Source organism: Onychostoma macrolepis, chromosome 02, assembly GCF_012432095.1.
Source record: "Onychostoma macrolepis isolate SWU-2019 chromosome 02, ASM1243209v1, whole genome shotgun sequence".
Lineage (NCBI taxonomy): Eukaryota > Metazoa > Chordata > Actinopteri > Cypriniformes > Cyprinidae > Onychostoma > Onychostoma macrolepis.
The window spans coordinates 9,043,368-9,064,890 of NC_081156.1; the positions used below are offsets into that span (position 1 = coordinate 9,043,368).

Consider the following 21,523-nt stretch of genomic DNA (forward strand, 5'->3'; position numbering starts at 1 on the left):
TACTTAAAGCTCTGAAACAAAGGACGGATTACCTTTTTTTTTTTTTTTTTTTTTTTTTTTTTTCATTTGCATGTATGAATATGATATTTTATCCAAAAATAAAACAAAGTTGACAACATTTAAAAAAGAGAATTTAAATCACATTAAAGAAAATATATCCTGCAAAACAAATGGAGGAATTGTTTACATTTTTAATGATAACCAACTATGAATATCAAACCAGAATTTAGAAGTAACATCTCAGTAAAAGAATAGATGATAAAGTGTTTCAGGAAAAGAATAACAAAAAACACATGGGTCCACTTAAAATTTAAATATTTTCTGCATAAAATCACTAACAGGGTAAATCCTAAACATAATTATGTAATGTGTCTCCTTAACCTTTGGAGCAACTGTAAGATAAAAGGTAAAAGATTTATCTCTTACTGAGGGTTCAACATCTCTCAGAAAATAGCGCTGATAATCTCCTGTAGCTATACGTTTAAATTATTTATAAATTAGTTTGTTAATACACACTTACTATCGAAGAGATCTATATTAGCCTCTATATTTCCCCTTCTCCCAAAACAGCGTATACAGCTGTTATTAAAACAGTTCAGTTTTGTAAGTAATGAAAAAATTATTATGTTTAGAAAAACGTTTTTGAGAATTTTTTTGTTCGTTAAATGTAAGGTTTTTTATTTATTTATTTTGTACATTAACGACAAAGTGGCAGACAGTAAGATGATAAAAGCTTATGTTTGATCAATTTAGCCTTCTAAAGTCATCACGACTAGCCTAAAATAAAATCTATAAAACAGTTCAAGCATATCACAATGTTACTTGTTTAAATGTTTAACCTATGTGCGCTGTTCGACGCATATCAGCAGTTTGTGCGGAGAGTGGAAGCTGAAGCTCTGCAGGACATGGAGGCGCCAGCACGATCACTTGCTTTTTTTTTCTTACAGTAGAAACAGCTTAAAATATGCCATACTTTTTGCTTATAAAGGTAAGAGTAATACATCATTCGGAACGGTCTACTTTTATTTGTGTCGTGTGCATTCACATATAGTCTGATTATCGTTATGGATAAAATCCGACATATCATTTTTGTCTATATCGCACACCCCTATATTTAATTCTTCTTTGCTTGTTTGGTAAACATAATTCACTGATCATCGTAAAATAAGCTTTTACCTTAGAAATAGGTGAATCATATTTATATAAGATTTTATTTATTTAGGCTATTTATTAATTGAAGGGCGGGTCTGGTTATTGTGAAATATTATTACCATTTAAAATAATGGTTTTCTATTTTAATATACTTATTTCTGTGATGCAAAGCATCATTACTCCAGTCTTCTGTGTCACATGATCCTTCAATGTATACTGTCAACGGAAACAATTGTGCTCCTTAAAGTTTTTCTGTGATATTTTTAAAGGATTGATTGACAAAATCCTGGCAGATTATTATTAAAAATATAGAAGTTGTATCAATTTAACATTATTTCTAATGTTTCTTAAAAACGAAAAAAAAAAAAAACGACATGAATACCTATAAGCAACACAAACTTCACTAAAGGATTCCTTTCGGAGACATATGCTATTTATATGTTATAGACGTTTTATGTTACCGTTATATTTATTTCAACTTTATTTCCAGACTCAAGGTCCATTAGCAAGAAACACACAATACAACCCAAAACAATACACATTAAAAAAGACAGTTATACCAATATGTCCTCATAGAGGACTGATATCGCACATTAGTAAGCCTAGATGACAACAACATTATAATATTATTATGCGAGTCATCCAGCCGACAAATACATTTATACATCAAATGTCTCTTTAATGCAGGGAATGACTGTACTCTTGCCTTACAGAATAGATCACTTGCACTTTATACTTTTACAAATAGTGTAATAAAAATAAATGTCTAAAAATATGTCTAAATTATTATTATTATATTAATATATTTATATTTAATATGCACACGATTAATGTATATTGTACAAGTTAGCCGGGGAAACAGATGCACTAAAAACTGAAGAAAAAAAAAAGGTCAGGCGCAGATGTCACGTTCATTGAGAGGAGTGAATGAAGAGCAAGTAAATTGTGCATTCGTTCACACACTGCACTGAGCCGTGTGAGCAGCGTGTTATGGTACGTGTTAGCGAAAAAAATATTAAACTTCACAGCCACACGTGAATCACGCGTGACGTCTGGCTCGACACTTCACTGCCACACGTGACTTACCTGACATCTACGTGACGTCTACGCCTCGTCTGCGTCTTAAATTCAATGGATTAAATAGAAAAAAATAAAAAAATTAAGACGTCAGTGAGACGTTCAGTGAGACGAGTGCATGTTACAGCGTAATAATAAAGAACCTATCCGAACGCCATACTCCATTGCTTTGAATTGCTTGCTTTATGCGTCATGTCAAGATGCTTATGGAAAATGACAACACGTTCTCCTCCGTTGTTTGTCTTAGTTTAATGGTTTGCATGCATTTGTAAAAAATAGAAATAATTTTACATAAATTTATACTTTTATTGGAGCACCTAACCCCACCCCTACCCTAAACCTACCCACTTCTGAACAACATAAAACACGTAACAGGAAAATATAAGTGCAGTCACAGGTGTTTACTGCAAAAACTGACCATAAACAAGCAGTATAAAAGCATTACAAGCAAGTCTTGTTGCATTCCAAGTCTGAAGACATACGAAGTCTTTAAGAGAAGAAGAGAGCAAAACACAAGGTTTTAATCGCTGAAAATGATCCCGCTCTGTTAACGTGCTCACATCTCATTCAAAAGCATACTCCCGTCCCGACCCGCAGCATGACACAATCGGTCACGAGACACACAAGAGCCAATAGTATTTCACAACCAAGGCTGACGTAAGGCTTCTTCTGGCTGCATTTTTTGAATTCGCGCACAGCCTGCAGCATAGAGGATGAGCTTAACGGCGATCGCGTCTATTCCTCTCACAAATCAATCGTTTTGCCTCGGAAGACTTGGAATATTAATATTTTTGAATAAATTATGACAGTAGTTGTATCTGCCTGTTATATCTTGTGTTTTATTGACAAATGGTAGGTTTAGGGGCAGGGGTTGGGTTATGTGCTCATGAATGTGTAAATAATGTAATATAAATAAAACTGTTGTGGCTGTTTACATTGAAAAATCACACCCCAACATATATGCAATAACGGCAATGTTATTACCCAATATATAATTTAATTATGACGATAAAATTCCCAGTATGGCGTCGGCGTATTGACGCTAAGGGTTTCCTATTTACAACAACGGAGGACCCTGCAAGTCGAAAAATGACGCTAAGGGGTACCTTGAGCATCAAAAAGCGACGACCAAGCTTCAATATGTGACGAGTTGGGACTCAAAATCCCCATCGGACGAAGATTCAGGTTTAATAATAACTCTGAATATCTTGAATTCAACTGGTCCAGGAATAGAAGCCATCAGACAAATGAGGAAGGTTGATTAACAAAGTGAATTAGACAACATAGAAAATACACACAAATCAAAATCCTGACTGATAGCTGATAAACAACAATGTTCTTCCTGAAGGAGATCGGCCTGTTGGTGAAGAACCATTTTCTCTCTGGGATTGATGTGCGGCACAGATCACAGCTGAAATACAACAGGTGTGCAAGTACTTTGATAATATTCTTTTATCTTTTATTTTTTTTTAGCATTAATGTGGTATTTTGTCGCAAAATTCATCTGACACTATAGGCAACATGGATAGGTTGGTGACATGCCCTTATTTGCAGAAAACTTGTTGCTTTATTTATTTAAAATTGATTCATTGATTCTACATGCATCATATTGGAATTAGATAAACCATTTAAAATCTGGGTCCTGAAGTAAAAGCAGCTGAGATTCACTGATTTCTTACTTTTTTTATTTTTTATTTATCCTTTATTTTATCAGGATAGTCCCACTGGGATGCACAATCTCTTCTTCCAGGAAGTCCTGGCCAAAGTTGCAGCACAAAAAGTTTCACAATAAAGCAAATTACAAACACATAAAACAACAATTTTGCCCTGCACTCATGTAGTAACAAATCAAAAAATTACTTAAAGCAAGTACGTTTCCTTTAAATTAGTCTTTTTTTTTTTATTATTTGTTTTTAAAGAGGGGAGAGTTTCCAGCATTATAACACTCTATATTATAATTATTCTAACATGATAATAATGAGCGAACAAAACAGAAGGCAGTTTTGCCAAACTCTTGTATACTCTTGGAAACATTAAAAGAAGTTTAGCAGTAGATATAATGCTATAATTGCACGTGTAAAACATTTCCTTCTGAAGCAAGTACATAAAATCCCAGTTTTTCATCCAACCATATACCCAATTATTTGTAACAATTTACTCTTTTTCAATATATTCCCCTTGTAAAGTTAAAGTAGTTTGATCTGTTTCAATGCGACAACGAGTTAAGAGCATACATTTTGTTTTGTTTTTTGAGTTTAAAACCAATTTTAAGTTGGACAATGACAGCTGCAATGATTGAAAAGAGTCCTGCAAAAGCTCTATGGCTTGATTCACTGAATGTGCTACTGTGTAAATAATTGTGTGCACACATGCATATATATAAGAAAAATATGTTATGTTTATATATTAAATATATTTACATATAATATAAATATATACATGTAAATACTATAAATATTTTCAAAATATATGCTGTATGTGTGTCTTTATATGTACATAATAAATACACACAGTACACACATATATTATATATTACATATCTTATATAAACAAAAACTTTCATTTTGGATGTGATTAATCGTGACTCTATAACATCTCAGCAGGGGTGGACTGGGGCTAAAAAGTGGCCCTGGACTTTTGGCACAGAGATAATTACTCTGGTTTTCAGCGTCACATGATCCTTCAGAAATTATTCTAATATGCTGATTTGCAGCTCAAGAAACATTTATTATTATTATCAGTGTTGAAAACATTTGTCCTGCTTCGTATTATTGTGGAAAATGTGATATAAAACCATTCAGTCTGGAGTAAGTTTTTAAAAAAAAACTATTTTTAAAAACAATACTTTTATTCAAAAAGGTTGCATTCAATTGATTTAAGTGACAGTAAATATATACGTTTTACAAATTATGTATATATATATAAAATGCTGTTCTTTAACTTTGTATTCAACAAATAATCCTAAAAAAGTTAGTGTCACAGTTTACACAAAAATATTAGGAAACAAAAACAGTTTTCAGTATTGATAATAATAAGAACCATTATTAATAACTGAGCACAAATAATAATGAAAATAATTAAACAGCAAATCATGTGACACTGAAGACTGGATTAGTAAAGTCAGCTTTGATCACAGAAAAATTTAAATTTAGCCTAAACATTAAACCATTAAAACATTTATATTAAAATATCATGCAGCTCAAAGCATTATGGGTAGAATCTCTCATCAGTCTATTCTGATTCATCAACACAGTTTCACTGATGATCCAGAACCAACTCTAAACCCAGGATAGAGCGGCTGAGTGAATGTGGTCTGGACTGTGTGGATGAGGCTCATTGTGTCAGAGACGCTGTAGAAGGACAGAGTTCCTGCTCCGTGATCCACAAACACTCCTATTCTACTGATGATGGACTTCACAGAGAGATCAGTCTGTATGTTATTGTGACTGAATGAGCATCTGGAGGAAGAGCAGCGCAAACTCCAGGACTGATCATTAGATCCAAACACACACTCTTTACCTGATCCCTTCCTGCTGATGCTCTTATATGACACTGATATCTCCACACCATAATCTCCTCTCCACTCCAGCTCCCAGTAACAGCGTCCACACACACTCTCTCTACACAACACCTGAGGATACACATCAAATCTGTCTGGATGATGAGGATACGGCTGATCTGTGAAAGTGAATGTAATCACTCTGTTTCTCTCAGACAGACGGAGGAGTTTATTCACTGTGTTCAGATCCAGAGTGAGCTGATGGGAATCTGATGGAGATAAAACACATCAGAATCAGGAATTATGAATCTGTTTGATCTTTTCATGTATCTGAACTCTTCATGTTCAGTGTATCATCAGTGTCTCAGTACAGATGACCAGATATCTGTGCTAATCATCATTTACATCATCAATTATAAACTCTTCTTCCAGCTTCTACAGAAGAACATGAACACACTCAGTGAGTTTTTCTGCTGGTTTTCTTATTGACTTACATTGTAGGAAGTGGTTCCTGGTCCTGGGAACAATGTTGGTGAATGTGACTGTGGAAATCAACAGACATGAACAGTGTGATTCTCATCATCCTGCATCCATTCCTAACACATTTCTAATATGATGTTCTCCATGATATGAGATGATGATGGACTGGTTTCTGAGAGCAGATGAATCTCCAGGACTTTACCTCTGTCTGAGATCTTCTTGAGCTGCTCTTTGCAGAAATCCTCCAGTTTGTCTGTCAGCTGATGAACAGATTCTCTCAGATCATCAGAAGAGACGAGAGAACTGAAGAGATCATCATTTACGTCTGTAGATTCAGGAGGAGCTGAGAGAGACTGGAAACTCTACAGAAAACACAAATCAAACTCATCAGCTCCACACAGAGACACCGCTTATACAAGTGAAAGAACAGTTCTGACATGAGACCCATTTGAACAAGATTTCCACAGCTGAAAACCATTCGTTTCTTTCAAAAGAAGATGACCAGATGAGAGTCTGACTGATGATTATATAATAACACACTCATGAAATGTTTCTCTGTGAGTCTGGTGTCACAGCAGGATCTGCTCAAGTCCACTATGACCCTGTTCTTCTAGATGTGTGTTACCTGCAGGAACTGGATGTGATCCTGTGTGTGTGAAAGCTGCTCCAGCTCAGCGTCTCTCCTCCTCAGATCATTGATCTCCTGCTCCAGTCGCTCCAGTCGTCCTTCAGCTCGACTCACTGCTTGCTTTTCCTGATCTCTGATCAGCCGTATCAGCTCAGAGCGGCTTCTCTCAATGGAGCGGATGAGCTCAGTAAAGATCCTCTCACTGTCCTCCACTGCTGTCTGTGCAGAGCGCTGTTAGGACACACAGTGATTCAGGCTTCAGTGAGTCTGAACTGAGACTGAGACAAACTTCTCTTCTTCTCCAGACTCACCTTCTGAGACTCCACAGCCTCTCTCAGCTGCTGGAGATCTTTCTCTCTCTGCTGGATTCTCTGCTGGAACGTCTTCTGCGTCTCCTTCAGCTGCTTCTGCAGGACAAACAGAAAACATCTGCAGATTAAACCTCGAGAAGAGATTATTAAACATTTACCACCAGTGTACATGAAGTAACATGAAGCATGAGGCACAGCGAGTGTAAGTATAAAAGTGAAACAGACACAGACTCGGAGCTTCACACTGACAGTGTTTCTGTGTTCTGCATAATTAAGCTGCGGCTCTACACAGAAAATAAATGAACAAAAGGATGAAAATCATGTGAATTTAGATTTACTGAACAGAAATTGTCTGTTACTGCATTTAACTTGTATTTTGACTGACAAGTAGGGCTATATATTGTACTGTGTTTTGACAGAGAACTCCATTATTTTATATTGATTAATCAAAGCCTATTTTATGAAAGATTGTGTTGATAAAGGTTTATGGTGCATTTTCAGCAAACTCAGTAAAACTCTTCTAGCAGCCGCTGTTCATTTCTGCTGCTGCATAATTTCTTTAGTGTCTGTTAAATACCTCTTTCTCTGTCCTCTGTGCTGCAGCTGATACAGTGTCGTGGTTTTGATGTTCATCCATACACAGCACACATATACATTTCTGATCAGTGCGACAGAAAACCTCGAGGAGCTTCTCATGTTTCTGGCAGATCATCTCCTGCAGTCGTCCAGTGGCTTCAGTCAGATTGTGTCTCTTTCCTTTAAACAAACTCTCATGTTGTTCGAGGTGATTCTGACAGTAAGAGTTCAGACACACCAGACAGGACTTGACAGCTTTGTGTTTTCTTCCAGTACAGACGTCACACTGAACATCTCCAGCTCCAGCAGGAACCACACTTTGAAGATTAGTCTTCTTCAGTTTCTCCAGCATTTCAGCAAACACCACGTTCTTAAATAAAGCAGGTCTTGGACTGAAGGTCTGTCTGCACTGAGGGCAGCTGTAGACTCTCTTCTCATCCTCCTGATCCCAGCAGTCTGTAATACAGCTCTTACAGTAACTGTGTCCACACTGGATGGTCACTGGATCCTTCAGGAGATCCAGACACACCGGACACAAGAACTGCTCCACTGAAATACGGGCTTCTGCCATTTTCCTGCATGTGAGGCTGATATAAAGTTGCAACAGGACAACAGCACTTAAGTTTCGGTTTCTCTGATTCTTCCTGGTTCTGTGTCTGAGAGACGGGAACAACAGGCGTGTCTGTAAATTCCCGGATAATAGAAATGTCCACTAGATGTCAGCCTCATACAGACACTGAACTGGTGCTGATGGACTGCTAGCACAACCAAAGCAACAAATGGCTTATGTATTATAAAATATTTCTGAAAGAAAATAAATAAATTAAAAACATTTCAAGAAAGGTTAGCAGTTATTTACATATCACACCTTTCCTCTGCACACGACTGTCGCATTTCTGCCTCTAGTGACAGCCGCACAGAACTTTCAAACTGGTCGCGCAGCAACCTTTACCTCGGCATATTCACCCTGGTAAAATTAATGATTTGAAGAATTAATATATGAATGTATCATCACAAACGACCCCCAAAATAAAAACAAAGGCAGGTTTTATGGGGCTAATCAACGTAAATAATGATTTAATAATTATAAAATAATTATTTCTGCCATAATTATAAAGCACCGAAATTTTACCGAAATAGTGTTTAAAGAATATATATATATATATATATATATATATATATATATATATATATATTTTTTTTATTCAGTGTATTACACAATAGAACAAGACAAACATAGGGCAATGTTCACTGTAAAAAAAAAAAATTCCGTAAAAAAACGGATAATGTACTGGCAGAAAATTACCAGGACATTTTCTGTTAAATTTACGGACATTTCCTTCCACATTAAAAAGGAAAATTCTGTAGATTTACATTTTCATCTGTACCATAAACGGACAATCCGTTTCGCAGAAATTTCTAAAAAAATTATAGCATAGGCCCATCTTTAATAGCAAATAAATCCAGCACAATATATACAAACATAGGCGTAAATCCCGGGGGGGACGGGGGGGACAGGACCCCCCCTATCTGAGGCTTGTCCCCCCTAAAAATATCATTACAAGTGACTCTGTGTATTGAAAATAATATAATGGACATATACTTAAAATAATTGTGTGATTAGTAAAACAAAATAAACGCAAAAAAAACGTTTTAAGTTCAGAAATGTTTTGATTCCCCCCTCCCTTTCCTCACAGTGGTTTGGTCCACTGCCTGCTTTCCTTCTTTACCGATACACACACGAGTCCGGTGAGAGAGAGCAAGTTAGTTATGTGTAAGTAGGCTGTCAAGGCTGTTTTATTCTCTTTAAACATCGCGTGAAATGATTCTTTCTCTTTAATACAGATGATGCTGGATCATTAATAAATTAGTCATGACAAAAAAATTATGACATCTGATGTATTTTCTATGAGCGATTATAAGTTTGACAAGCTTAATATCGTAGCTTGTCACCCACTACAACTAACATGGCGATAAGCCTGTGTGTGAACTGATATTAGGCTAATATTGTAGACCTATGTGTTGGGTTTGGTTCACTATGATGTTAAGTGGCAGATCAGTGGGTTTAATGCGGTTGAATTAATGCGAAAGAGACGAAACCTAAAATACTATGGATGACGCAAAATAATAATTATAATATGACCGCGTGGTGAACCATGAACTCATATTTAAACACGGTCTCCATGCTGTGTACACATATCTATCCTTGCAAGTACAATTTTGGCTGTATTATTTGTGTCCCCTTCAAAAATTGCTCTTGAGAAATTTTACGTTTATTGTCCCCCCCTACTGTCAGATGAAATTTACGCCCCTGTATACAAATTGAACATGGTTTATTTTTACCTCATGTAAACATTCTTAAAAGTGCGTTCAGTAGCTTTTATTTGCCTTAAACAGGTGAAGACAAAAATATTATTACATCAATTAATTTAACTGTGTTTTAGTTTTAAACGGCACCAGGCAGAAAAAAGAAAACATGAGCAGCTACTTGTACAATATTGGTGTTGCACCAAATAGTGGTCACAAAGATAAACTTCACTGTGAAACAGTCAAGATTCAAAACATTTTCAGATACACGGGAAAACATTTATACAAAGACAGGGCTGTCGTTAATAACAATTGCTACAGTCTTCTAGTCAATAGTAAAGTGAAATGTTATTTAAAAGGACAGTTCACATCAAAAAAATTCAATTCTGTCATCTACAACTGACATGGTACTGCAAAAAAAAACAACAAAAAAAAAACTCTCTTGTACATCATTAGAAAATAAAGAACAAAGATTCATGCACTCATGCCTGACATTTCAATGGGAAACTAAGAGAACTATACAATCTAAATTAAGAGCAGGGCTCCAAGTGTTTGTGTGCTTTTAGTATCTCTTGCCATGTGCCAGCTTGAGGAAATTACTTATTTTGTTTTTTTTTCCTTTTGCTGCATGTTCAGTCCAAGTTCCATGTTGAGATTTGAAAAAAGCTCAAATTGTCCATGGATTCTCGAAGTTGTTCATACATGAGTCTTGGAAGCGTAGGTTCCCTTCATCTGAACCGTCGACCCTCGTTCAGGATTTCTTCACAGGAAGACTAGAAATGAAAGTGAAGTACAGAGTAACGTGCAGAACAGGTTGAGATTGAATTATCAAGTCCCCCCCCCCCCCCCAATGTCGTTCCAAACCCGTAAAAGCTTCGTTCGTCTTCAGAACACAATTAAAGATATTTTGGCCCAGAAAAATATGAAAAGCATCGTCAAAATAGTCCATCTGCCATCAGTGGTTCAATCTGAACTTTATGAAGTGATGAGAATACTTTTTGTACACAAAGAAAATAAAAATAACGACTTTATTCAACAATTCGTCGCATCTGCGTCACAGTAGCACCATTTTGGAGAATATCCGCTGAACGCAAACTGCGTACGCTGTTCTGTGTCAGCCGCATCACATGAATACGCTGTTTTTGTTAAATAACGACTTGAATAAAGTTGTTTTTATTTTCTTTGCGTACAAAAAGTATTCTCATCACTTCATAAAGTTCAGATTGAACCACTGATGGCAGATGGACTGTTTTAACGATGTCCTTATACTACACTTCTGTGCCTTGACTGTGTAAGGACCCTTGCTGTCTATGGAGAGCCAGAAAGCTCTCAGACTTCATCAAAAATATCATAATGTGTGTTGCAAAGATGAACGAAGGTCTTATGGGTTTGGAACGGCATGAGGGCGAGTAATTAATGACACAATTTTCATTTTTGACTGAACTAACCCCTTTGATTATTTTCAACTAAACAGCAACACAAAATGCTTTATACGCAGTTTCATTACATATGTTCCTTACATTTGTATGAATTCCAACGTAGGTGCCATCTCCTCTGGATGTTTTATGTTTAAAATAAAATGAAGAGAACGTGTAGCTCAGCCACAATGGGGGAGGAAATTATAAGTTCTTGAATGACAGCAATCTGGAATCACCAATAACAATAAAAAAATAAGAAATTATAAACAACACATTGTAAATTCAGAAAGCCACTCCAAACATTGATTAAATTTTTCCTACACAAACAACTTCAATAAAGTCAACTGAATAAACGACTCAATTACTAATGTTTGTCAGTATTGAACAGTCCCTCCAGTTTTTCGCGATTCCGCGATCGCTGAATACAATGCAAAATAAGCAAAATGTCGCATTTTTTTGTGATCCTGCATAATTCGTCATTTAACTGCAAAATAATCGCAAAAAAAATAATAAAAGACCACATAACATAAAATTATAATCATGTAACTTAATTATTTTACGTTACGTGGATTCAGATGTTGTTCACGTGTAAAACTTCGTAACGCCGGGATCATCAAGCTCTCAGCGAGACCTCGTAACTTCACCCGCCTCCATTCAGATTGCCGCGCCGCGCACAGCCTGGAGGAGACAGATCTCGGCTTTTTAGCAATGAAAGGGTAAATAAATGGTAACACTTTACAATAAGGTTCATTAGTTAAACATTAGTTAATGTATTAACTAACACGAACTAACCATGAGCAATACATTTGTTACTGTATTTACTAATCTTCGCTAAGGTTAGTTAATAAAAATACAGATTTTCATTGTTAGTTCATGTTAGTTCACAGTGCATTACCTAATGTTAACAAGATTTTAATAATGTATTAAATGTTGAAATTAACATTAACAAAGATTAATAAACGCTGTATAAGTGCAGTTCATTATTAGTTCATGTTAGTTCACAGTGCATTACCTAATGTTAACAAGATTTTAATAATGTATTAAATGTTGAAATTAACATTAACAAAGATTAATAAACGCTGTATAAGTGCAGTTCATTATTAGTTCATGTTAGTTCACAGTGCATTACCTAATGTTAACAAGATTTTAATAATGTATTAAATGTTGAAATTAACATTAACAAAGATTAATAAACGCTGTATAAGTGCAGTTCATTATTAGTTCATGTTAGTTCACAGTGCATTACCTAATGTTAACAAGATTTTAATAATGTATTAAATGTTGAAATTAACATTAACAAAGATTAATAAACGCTGTATAAGTGCAGTTCATTATTAGTTCATGTTAGTTCACAGTGCATTACCTAATGTTAACAAGATTTTAATAATGTATTAAATGTTGAAATTAACATTAACAAAGATTAATAAACGCTGTATAAGTGCAGTTCATTATTAGTTCATGTTAGTTCACAGTGCATTACCTAATGTTAACAAGATTTTAATAATGTATTAAATGTTGAAATTAACATTAACAAAGATTAATAAACGCTGTATAAGTGCAGTTCATTATTAGTTCATGTTAGTTCACAGTGCATTACCTAATGTTAACAAGATTTTAATAATGTATTAAATGTTGAAATTAACATTAACAAAGATTAATAAACGCTGTATAAGTGCAGTTCATTATTAGTTCATGTTAGTTCACAGTGCATTACCTAATGTTAACAAGATTTTAATAATGTATTAAATGTTGAAATTAACATTAACAAAGATTAATAAACGCTGTATAAGTGCAGTTCATTATTAGTTCATGTTAGTTCACAGTGCATTACCTAATGTTAACAAGATTTTAATAATGTATTAAATGTTGAAATTAACATTAACAAAGATTAATAAACGCTGTATAAGTGCAGTTCATTATTAGTTCATGTTAGTTCACAGTGCATTACCTAATGTTAACAAGATTTTAATAATGTATTAAATGTTGAAATTAACATTAACAAAGATTAATAAACGCTGTATAAGTGCAGTTCATTATTAGTTCATGTTAACTAATGTAGTTAACTAATGAACCTTATTGTAAAGTGTTACCAAATAAATAACTGATGTTTGAATAGTACAGCGTTTTCTTTACTCAAACACTACGTCTGTAAAGGCTATGTTTTTGTGTGCTTGAAGAGCGGAGAAGAAGTAGGTTATTTGCCGTCTAGATGTACAATGTACGTTTTAAATATCCTGTGCATAAGCGCTTAATTTGAGATTCTGACCAAGTGTATTAAACAACAAGAAAAACTAAGCGCCCATCTAGCTACAATAAACGTCATATAACCTGTAAAAGTTGATGAAAGCATATTGCGATGCACTTGCTGCCTCAGATAACAGTTACAGCCGTTCTATGACACTCCATCTCCGTCATTCACTGGTCAAAAACTTTGTTAACTCCATTTGAACTTGAATTTCATATAATGTTAAGTGCATTAAGTGCACACTGATCAGTAAAGTCTGATACAATACCAACACTGACGACGCAGTGTTTTTTAATTATTAAATTTTTTCCCTTTCTATATATCTATATTAAATTCTGATATATCAATATATCAGATTTTATTAAGAGACCATACCAAATGTATGAATTGGATTTACAAGCAGTATGTACAGCTACAATACTTATTTTTTAATGTTTACATAGGTAAGGTGGAAAAAGGGTCCTAAGGTTGTTTTAAAAGTTAAAATGTTTCAGAATTGACTAAGAGACCAAAATAAACCAGCTTTATGCATTTTGTTTGTCATTTGTGAATATTGTGCATCTAACACAATACATAATCTGCACGTTTAATAAACTCCAGCTGGTTCAAAATCCCTATGGGGACACTGAATTTCCAGCGATATCGTCTACATGATTGCACAAATACTATTAGAACTGTACTGAGCTGGATGATGACATCACTGAATTCAGTAATGAAATACCTTTAACTGAAAATTGAGTGTTTACTATTGTCCTTCTGCACTACTGACACACTATTTTCCTATTTGATACTGTAAAGCTGCTTTGACACAATCTGTATTGTTAAAAGCACTATATAAATAAAGGTGACTTCACTTGAGTTAATCTGGTAAATGTGATATCATAATTAAAAAAATAAAATAAAATAAAAAAATAATAATATCGCAAATTTATGGAAATTACCACCACAAAATCAGTCATTTTGATCGCAAAAATCACACAAAAAAATCGTGAAATCCTGGAGGGACTGATTGAACAACCCTAAAGGTAAATAAAAATGGAAGCATATGGGTAGCAAAATTCAATTTGAAATACACAAAATGGCAATGTAGTTCTGTATTTTTATTTACATTTTGCCATACATGTGTCCAAATTTTAGTGCAAAATGAAAATTCAGTTATATAATTTACATTTGCCATTTTCTGCACTAGTTTTAATATGCAAATTAAAAACATATTTTAACACTTTATAAGTTATTTATTCACAATATTAAGTTAATTAAAACAAGAAATTCTTACCCAAATTAATTAGATGTGTTTAACATGTCCAAGCCAAGACTGTAGTAAAATTATCATTTAAATGCTGTTTTTCCTAAATGCATTTAGACTTAAGGACACTTGGGATTGCATTTCCATCATAATACCGCAGGATAATTGTAGCAAAATGCACTGAGAACTTGAGGATGCATTCTGAGCCAAAGGTGCAGCAAAAGGGTAGCAAAATGCTGATTTAAATGTCTTTCATTTTTCTTAAATGCATTGACACTTACATGTAAGACATTTCAATAACATTTTAATTTAATACCCTGCAATGAATAAGTCAATGTGGAAAGCGTTTGGTTGACGATGAATATTGACCTATTGTGCGTCCTGTTGCTGAGCCCCACCTAACGATTGACAGGTCAGGGGCGTGTTGCATTTTCAAATGCATTTTCAAATCCACATTGACTTTAAATTCATAGCAAGGTATTAAATTAAATGCAATTGAAACATGTCTTATATGTAAGTGTCAATGCATTTAAGAAAAACAAAAGACATTTAAATCAGCATTTTGCTACCCTTTTGTTGCACCTTTGGCTCAGAATGCATCCTCAAATTCTCAGTGCATTTTGCTACAATTATCATGCGGTATGATGAAAATGCAACCCCAAGTGTCCTAACCCCGAAGTCTAAATGCATTTAGGAAAAACAGCAATTAAATTATAATTTTACTACAGTCTTGGCTTGCACATATTAAACATATCTAATCAATTTGTGTAATACATTTTCATTTTGCAACTTATAAAGCGTTAAAATATGATTTTATTTTGCATATTAAAGCTAGTGTAGGAAATGGCAAACGTAAATTATATAATTGAATTTTCATTTTGCACTAAATATTGCACAGATGTATGGGAAAATTTAAATACAGAAATACATTGCCATTTTGCATTTCAAATTGAATTTTGCTCCCCATATGCTTCCATAAATAAAACTGTAGTGTTAATAAATAAAACAGAATACAAACCCTTGATAAGAATGCAGGGGGTACTTGGGATGCACAACACAGCAGCAATTACGACCTGTCATTAGAAAAGAAAACAAAGAAACACAATGAATGTCATGAACTGCTGTCCCTTTAAAACATGACTCACATCGACGCATCTGACACATCCCAACTTTACATCAGTCAAGACATTTTAACTTATTTAAAACTGTCACTAGCCAAAAATGGTCATTTTGACAATGTCGTGTGCTTTTGTCCGTGTAAGTGCGAGAGAACTCGATGCGCTCCTGACGCGTGTCTGAAGCGTGCGCGTTCACCGACAGCGTGCCAGTAACGTTACCGAACAAACTTCTCGTGTGTGTGTGTAACAATAAAATGTCTAAACCTACCTCGTTTGGCAGAAAAGTTGCGTTATCCTTGAAGAATTCCGCGATGTCAGATCTTCACCTAGTCGTATAATCTATTTTAAAGAATAAAAAAAGTCGTAATGGTATCTTCTTTTCTTGACAATTGCTCTGCCAGCTTCTGTTGGAGGCACACAGCGCTCTAAACACAGTTGTACGACACTTCAGATTTAGCTGCTTAACATCACCTCAGTAACGTTAACATGCCGGATGCTTTACGGCACGCGCAGTAACAAATACACCTCATCAACAACAATTAAAAGTTAATAAACTTATTGATAAAACTGAAAGTGAGCACACTGTAACACGTAACTTACCTCCACGTCGAGTGAGATGTGACGGTGTGCTGAAAGTGTCAAATGCGACGGTTCCCCTTGTCAAAAAATCCTATAGGATTCCAATAGGACAATTGTATAGGATTCCAATAGGAATTTCTATCGTATTTTGGAACGATTCCTATAGGATTCCGATTTTAATCCTATAGGATTTTTTTTTTATATTCTAAAGGTGCACTTTTCCACTGTATTTGTAGTACTTACACTGTACTTGCAGTTTGATTAAATTCACCCTGATGTAGAATGTAATGTAAAAATTCTAAGGCACTGATAATTGATTGATGACACACACACACACACACACACACACACACACACACATACATACATATACATACAGTATTGCCACTAGACCAGTTCTAGACTCTAAAAGAATTGGGGAGGAAGATATGAAGCTTATACCAGGAGACCAGAAGTTGAATATAAAAAATAACACTTTACTGTAACAACAACAACAACAATAACAATAATAATAGCAAATACAATCACATCACAACACAGAGCAATAAAACATCAAACAGTAAGTAGAATTTTATATCGTAAATCAGTTTAATTAGTATAATACTGTTCATTTCATGCAATAAATGTAATAAAGTTCAGTTTGTGTTTAATGTAAAGAGAGAGAGAGAGAAAAAAACACCAATTCAGTTAAGGGAAAACCGGGGAAAGTATGAAAAATACTATATCCAATATATTTCAAAGCAATCACTAATGCTCTGTCAATTGACCATATGCACAATTACTTCCTGGTTTTAGATAAGCCAGCTCAGTCATTTCCAGTCAATTGTACTGTGCTTTAAGAGGCGCACCCTTTGCTTAGTTTCTGTACAAAATCCATTCACAATTTGAAGAAAATTTTTGTTTATCCAAGAGGACCAAACGTCCACGTATACCATTTCAGGAATGACAAACGCAGGTGTTAAATATTACGCGGGTAAATCTGCTAAATTGTTCAGGGACTCATTGCTATGATTGACATTGATAATGGAAGACAAGCCAATGTCAAAATATCGCTGTGCATTAAGTGATTCAGACTAAATTTAGAGTAGCAAAACCACAACAGTAACAAGTCTGTGCTGACTGAATATATTTTGCAGCTTTTACAGTTAAAGATAAAACTTAATAAATGTAGTTACTAAATTAAATCTAAAAATATTTCAAAATATTTAATGCATTATTTAATTGTTATACCATTAATAATGAACTTATTTCATTTGTAGTTAACTAGTTTAAATAATTCTCCCTTATATGCTGTTGGTGTCGGGGCATATTTATTTATTTATAAAATGACATGAGACTTGATTCCTGCACTTGCTATACTTATATTTTTTTCTCGATTTCTGACAAGCACAAGACAGGAGAGGTTTATAAGGGTCTCAAGAGTCTCTACCTATATAAACCACAACATTAAATCCGCTTTACCGGAAGTTTACGAGCTGGCTTGTTATAAAAGATGTATAAAGAATCATTTTAAATGCAATAATCTATCTTGTCTTTTAAAAATTTATTTTATGTACATAAACATAAAATAAATTACATTAACATAAATTAATTACTGTAATCAAAGTTTTTCTTTTAGTTTTATAAGTCTGTTTTTGTTTCGTTTCTTCATTGTTTAGGTGGAGGCTCTAAATAAGCCCTTTGGGTTTTCTGCCTCTCCCTGCACAGTATATGGATTGTGTATATATATATGTGTGTGTGTATATATATATATATATATACATATAATATATATACATACATATATATATATATATATATATATATATATATATATATATATATATACATATACACACACACACACACACATATATATATATATATATATATATATACACTGTATATTTGTATCTATTTTACTCTTGTGCAAGAATAAAATAAACTAAAACTATGCGGAAGTTCAAAAGAGCGCTCTGTGCATATGGTCAATTGGTTACCAGGCAACGCAGCAGGTCCTCTAGCTGACACCGGCTTGTCATGCATGTCTTCTCCATGCACACACAGCACACATATCACGGGAGAATCGTTGTCCAATGTCAAACTTTTTAACTGGAACATAAAACCTGACCTGGACAACAGGCCATAAGAACATCTTATTAATCCATCAATGCAAATAATTAAAATAGCGCTATACAAAACCGTAAAGCACAACGTTATTCAAAACAGCTCAAAATGGTGGCTGAACATACATTTTGTACTCACTACTCCAGTGTTTTATATAATGACGTTTTATTATAAACAGCATACATTAATATTTAATTAATTTCAGTTGTTAAACAATATCTTTTGCTATGTAAGGGCGGACTCCTTGCTAATCACATTCAATAAAACCAGCTCAACAACTCACCAACAGATATTGTTAACCCAAAACTGTTCGTTTAGGATGCAGATCAGATAAGTATTACTATTTCTTCCTTTTTAGCATCTTTAAATACATTTTAACAAGTTAAACAACGTTAATCACTGATTTCTCAGCTTCTTCTCCTCTTTGACCGTTACTGTTCAAAGTATGCGCGCTACAGTTGCACGCGCACTACACTCAGATTTCTTAAAGGGGAAGCGTCAGGACAATACCATATATAGATGTTTGTGTTTCTATGAATTCCTACTAACATGTAATGCATTTTATCTTATTCAGACATTATGAAATGTCATACTTATTATCTTTGCCTTACTGTAATATTATGAATTTCAGTTATATTTGTGTGTATTCAGATAGGCTGCATTTTTATTGAGGGTTACAAGTACACACATGCAGTGTTACTTTTAAAAAGTAATTAATTAACAGAATCAAATACAGTGCCTTGAGAATGTATTAATACCCCTTTTTTATGTTGCTGCCTTGTGCTAAACTGCTTTAAATTACTCCCCACACACACACATCAATATATACTCCATACACCATATTGACAAAGCAAAAACCGAATTGTCACAACAATTAAAAATAAAAAAAACTCAAATAAGTACATTGCATAAGTATTCATACCCTTGACTAAATATTTAGCTGAAGTACCTTTACAGCCTCAAGTCTTTTTTGTTTGATGCGACAAGCTTTGCTCATCAACATTTGGAAATGATCTGCCATTTGTCTCCTCACCTCTTCATGTCTCAAGCTCTGTCAGGTTGGATGGGAGCAGACGCACATTTTCAGGTTTCTCCAGAAATATTTGACTGGGTTCAATCCCAGGCTGTGGTTGGGCCACTCAAGGACATTCACAGAGCTGTCTATAAGCGACTCTTGCTGTGTGCTTAGGGTCACTGTCCTGTTGGAAGGTGAACCTTCTGCCCGTCTGAGGTTCTGAATGCTCTGGACTGGGTTTTCTCTATATTTTGGTGCATTGAGCTTTTCTTCTATTCTGACAAGTCCCTCAGTCCCTGCTGCTGAAAAACAGACCCACAGCATGAGACTGCTACCACCACACTTTACTTTTGGGACGGTACTCTGCAGGTGATGAGCAGAGCATGGTTTCCTTCAAACATGATGCTTAGAATTGAGGTTCATCAGACCAGATAATATTATTTTTCACAGTCTGAGGGTCCTTTAGGTGCTTTTTTTTTTCTTTTGTCTTCACTGAGGAGAGGACTGAGTTTGGCCACACCGCCATAAAGCCCAGATCGGTGGAGTGTTGCAGTGATGTTTGTCCCTCTGTAGATTTCTCCTGTCTCCACATATGATCATGGAGCTCAAATAGAGTGACCATCAGGTTTTTCGTCACCACTCTAACCAAAGCCCTTCTCCATCAGTTGCTCAGTTTGGCCAGGAGGCCAGCTCTAGGAAGAGTCCTGGTTGTTTCAAACTTATTCCATTAAGGGTAACAGAGACTACATGCTTTTGTGAACCTTCAATGAAGCAGAATTTTTTTCTGAACTCTTCCCCAGATGTGTGGCTTGGCACAAACCTGTTTCTGAGCTCTACAGACTGCTCTTTTAACCCCAGGGCTTGGTTTTTGCTCTAATATCAGCTGTTGGACCTTTTATTAATACGTGTGTGCCTTTCCAAATCATACCCATTCAATTGAATTTGACACAGGTTACCTTCACTCAAAGTCTAGTAACACCTACAAGCAATATGAATGCTCCTGAGCTATATTTCAACTGTCCCAGATAAGGGTATGAGTACTTATGCAATGGAATCATTTAAGTTTTTATTTTTAATAAATTTGCAAAGATGTTAAAACCTTTTTTTTTTTTTTTGCTTTACCATTATAGTGTATGGAGTGTAGATTGATGTGGAAAAAGTAATTTAAAGCAGTTTAACATAAGGCAGCAACATAAAACGTGAAAAAAATTAAAGGGTATGAATACTTTCGCAAGGCACTGTAAGATCTTACAGGACAAAGTGAATTTCCATTTAAAAATCACAATGTCCAATATGATACAAATCAATAAAAGATCCTACAGGAAAAATTAAAATGCCATTAAAATAAATCAGAATGTCCAATAGGATAAGGATCAAATAAAATCCTATAGGACAAAGTGAAATTCCATTAAAATCAATAGGAATGTCCAATAGGATTCTAAGAATCCAATAAGATCCTAAAGGATAAACTGAAATTCCAATAGGATTTTTTGACAAGGGTCCGACATTCATTTGGCAAAGGAAGACAGCAACTAAGTTAACGGTACAGTTTGTTACATTTAACAAAATATAATTTACCACAGAAGTGTAAAAACGGTTCCTCAAACCCGAAATCCGACTTTAAAATGACATTTTTACTATCTCTGTGAATAATGGCATCTGCTCTAGCACTGTTTTCGCGCCGATAATCGACTGAGCTTCTTGTTCCCACAATGCAAAGCGTAATTAAAAAAATACGGAAAAACACCTGTAAAAATTAAATAAGG

The 21,523-nt window shown here is 34.7% G+C and overlaps 1 protein-coding gene and 1 long non-coding RNA gene across 2 annotated transcripts; both read right to left on the reverse strand.

Annotated features, from left to right (window-relative positions):
- Positions 1 to 3,945: 3,945 nt before the first annotated feature.
- On the reverse strand, positions 3,946 to 8,441 carry LOC131554323 (tripartite motif-containing protein 16-like). Its single transcript, XM_058799590.1, has 6 exons — positions 7,725 to 8,441; positions 7,148 to 7,243; positions 6,834 to 7,067; positions 6,411 to 6,570; positions 6,223 to 6,270; positions 3,946 to 5,997 (listed from the first exon to the last, which is right to left on the reverse strand). The coding sequence occupies exons 1-6, from the start codon at positions 8,292 to 8,294 to the stop codon at positions 5,474 to 5,476; spliced, it is 1,632 nt and encodes a 543-aa protein (XP_058655573.1). The 5' UTR covers positions 8,295 to 8,441; the 3' UTR covers positions 3,946 to 5,473.
- Positions 8,442 to 11,625: 3,184 nt separating this feature from the next.
- LOC131554336 (uncharacterized) lies at positions 11,626 to 16,394 on the reverse strand. Its single transcript, XR_009274380.1, has 3 exons — positions 16,326 to 16,394; positions 15,958 to 16,012; positions 11,626 to 11,674 (listed from the first exon to the last, which is right to left on the reverse strand). It is a non-coding gene; the product is annotated as an uncharacterized LOC131554336 (long non-coding RNA).
- Positions 16,395 to 21,523: the final 5,129 nt, after the last annotated feature.

Excerpts from the sequence above, each read along its gene's own strand:
- LOC131554323 (XM_058799590.1), bottom strand. The coding sequence starts at position 8,294 with ATGGCAGAAGCCCGTATTTCAGTGGAGCAGTTCTTGTGTCCGGTGTGT. Across the intron at positions 7,244-7,724 it reads CACAGAGGACAGAGAAAGAG|AAGCAGCTGAAGGAGACGCA; the intron begins GTATTTAACAGA and ends TTTGTCCTGCAG. Across the intron at positions 7,068-7,147 it reads AGGCTGTGGAGTCTCAGAAG|CGCTCTGCACAGACAGCAGT; the intron begins GTGAGTCTGGAG and ends GTGTCCTAACAG.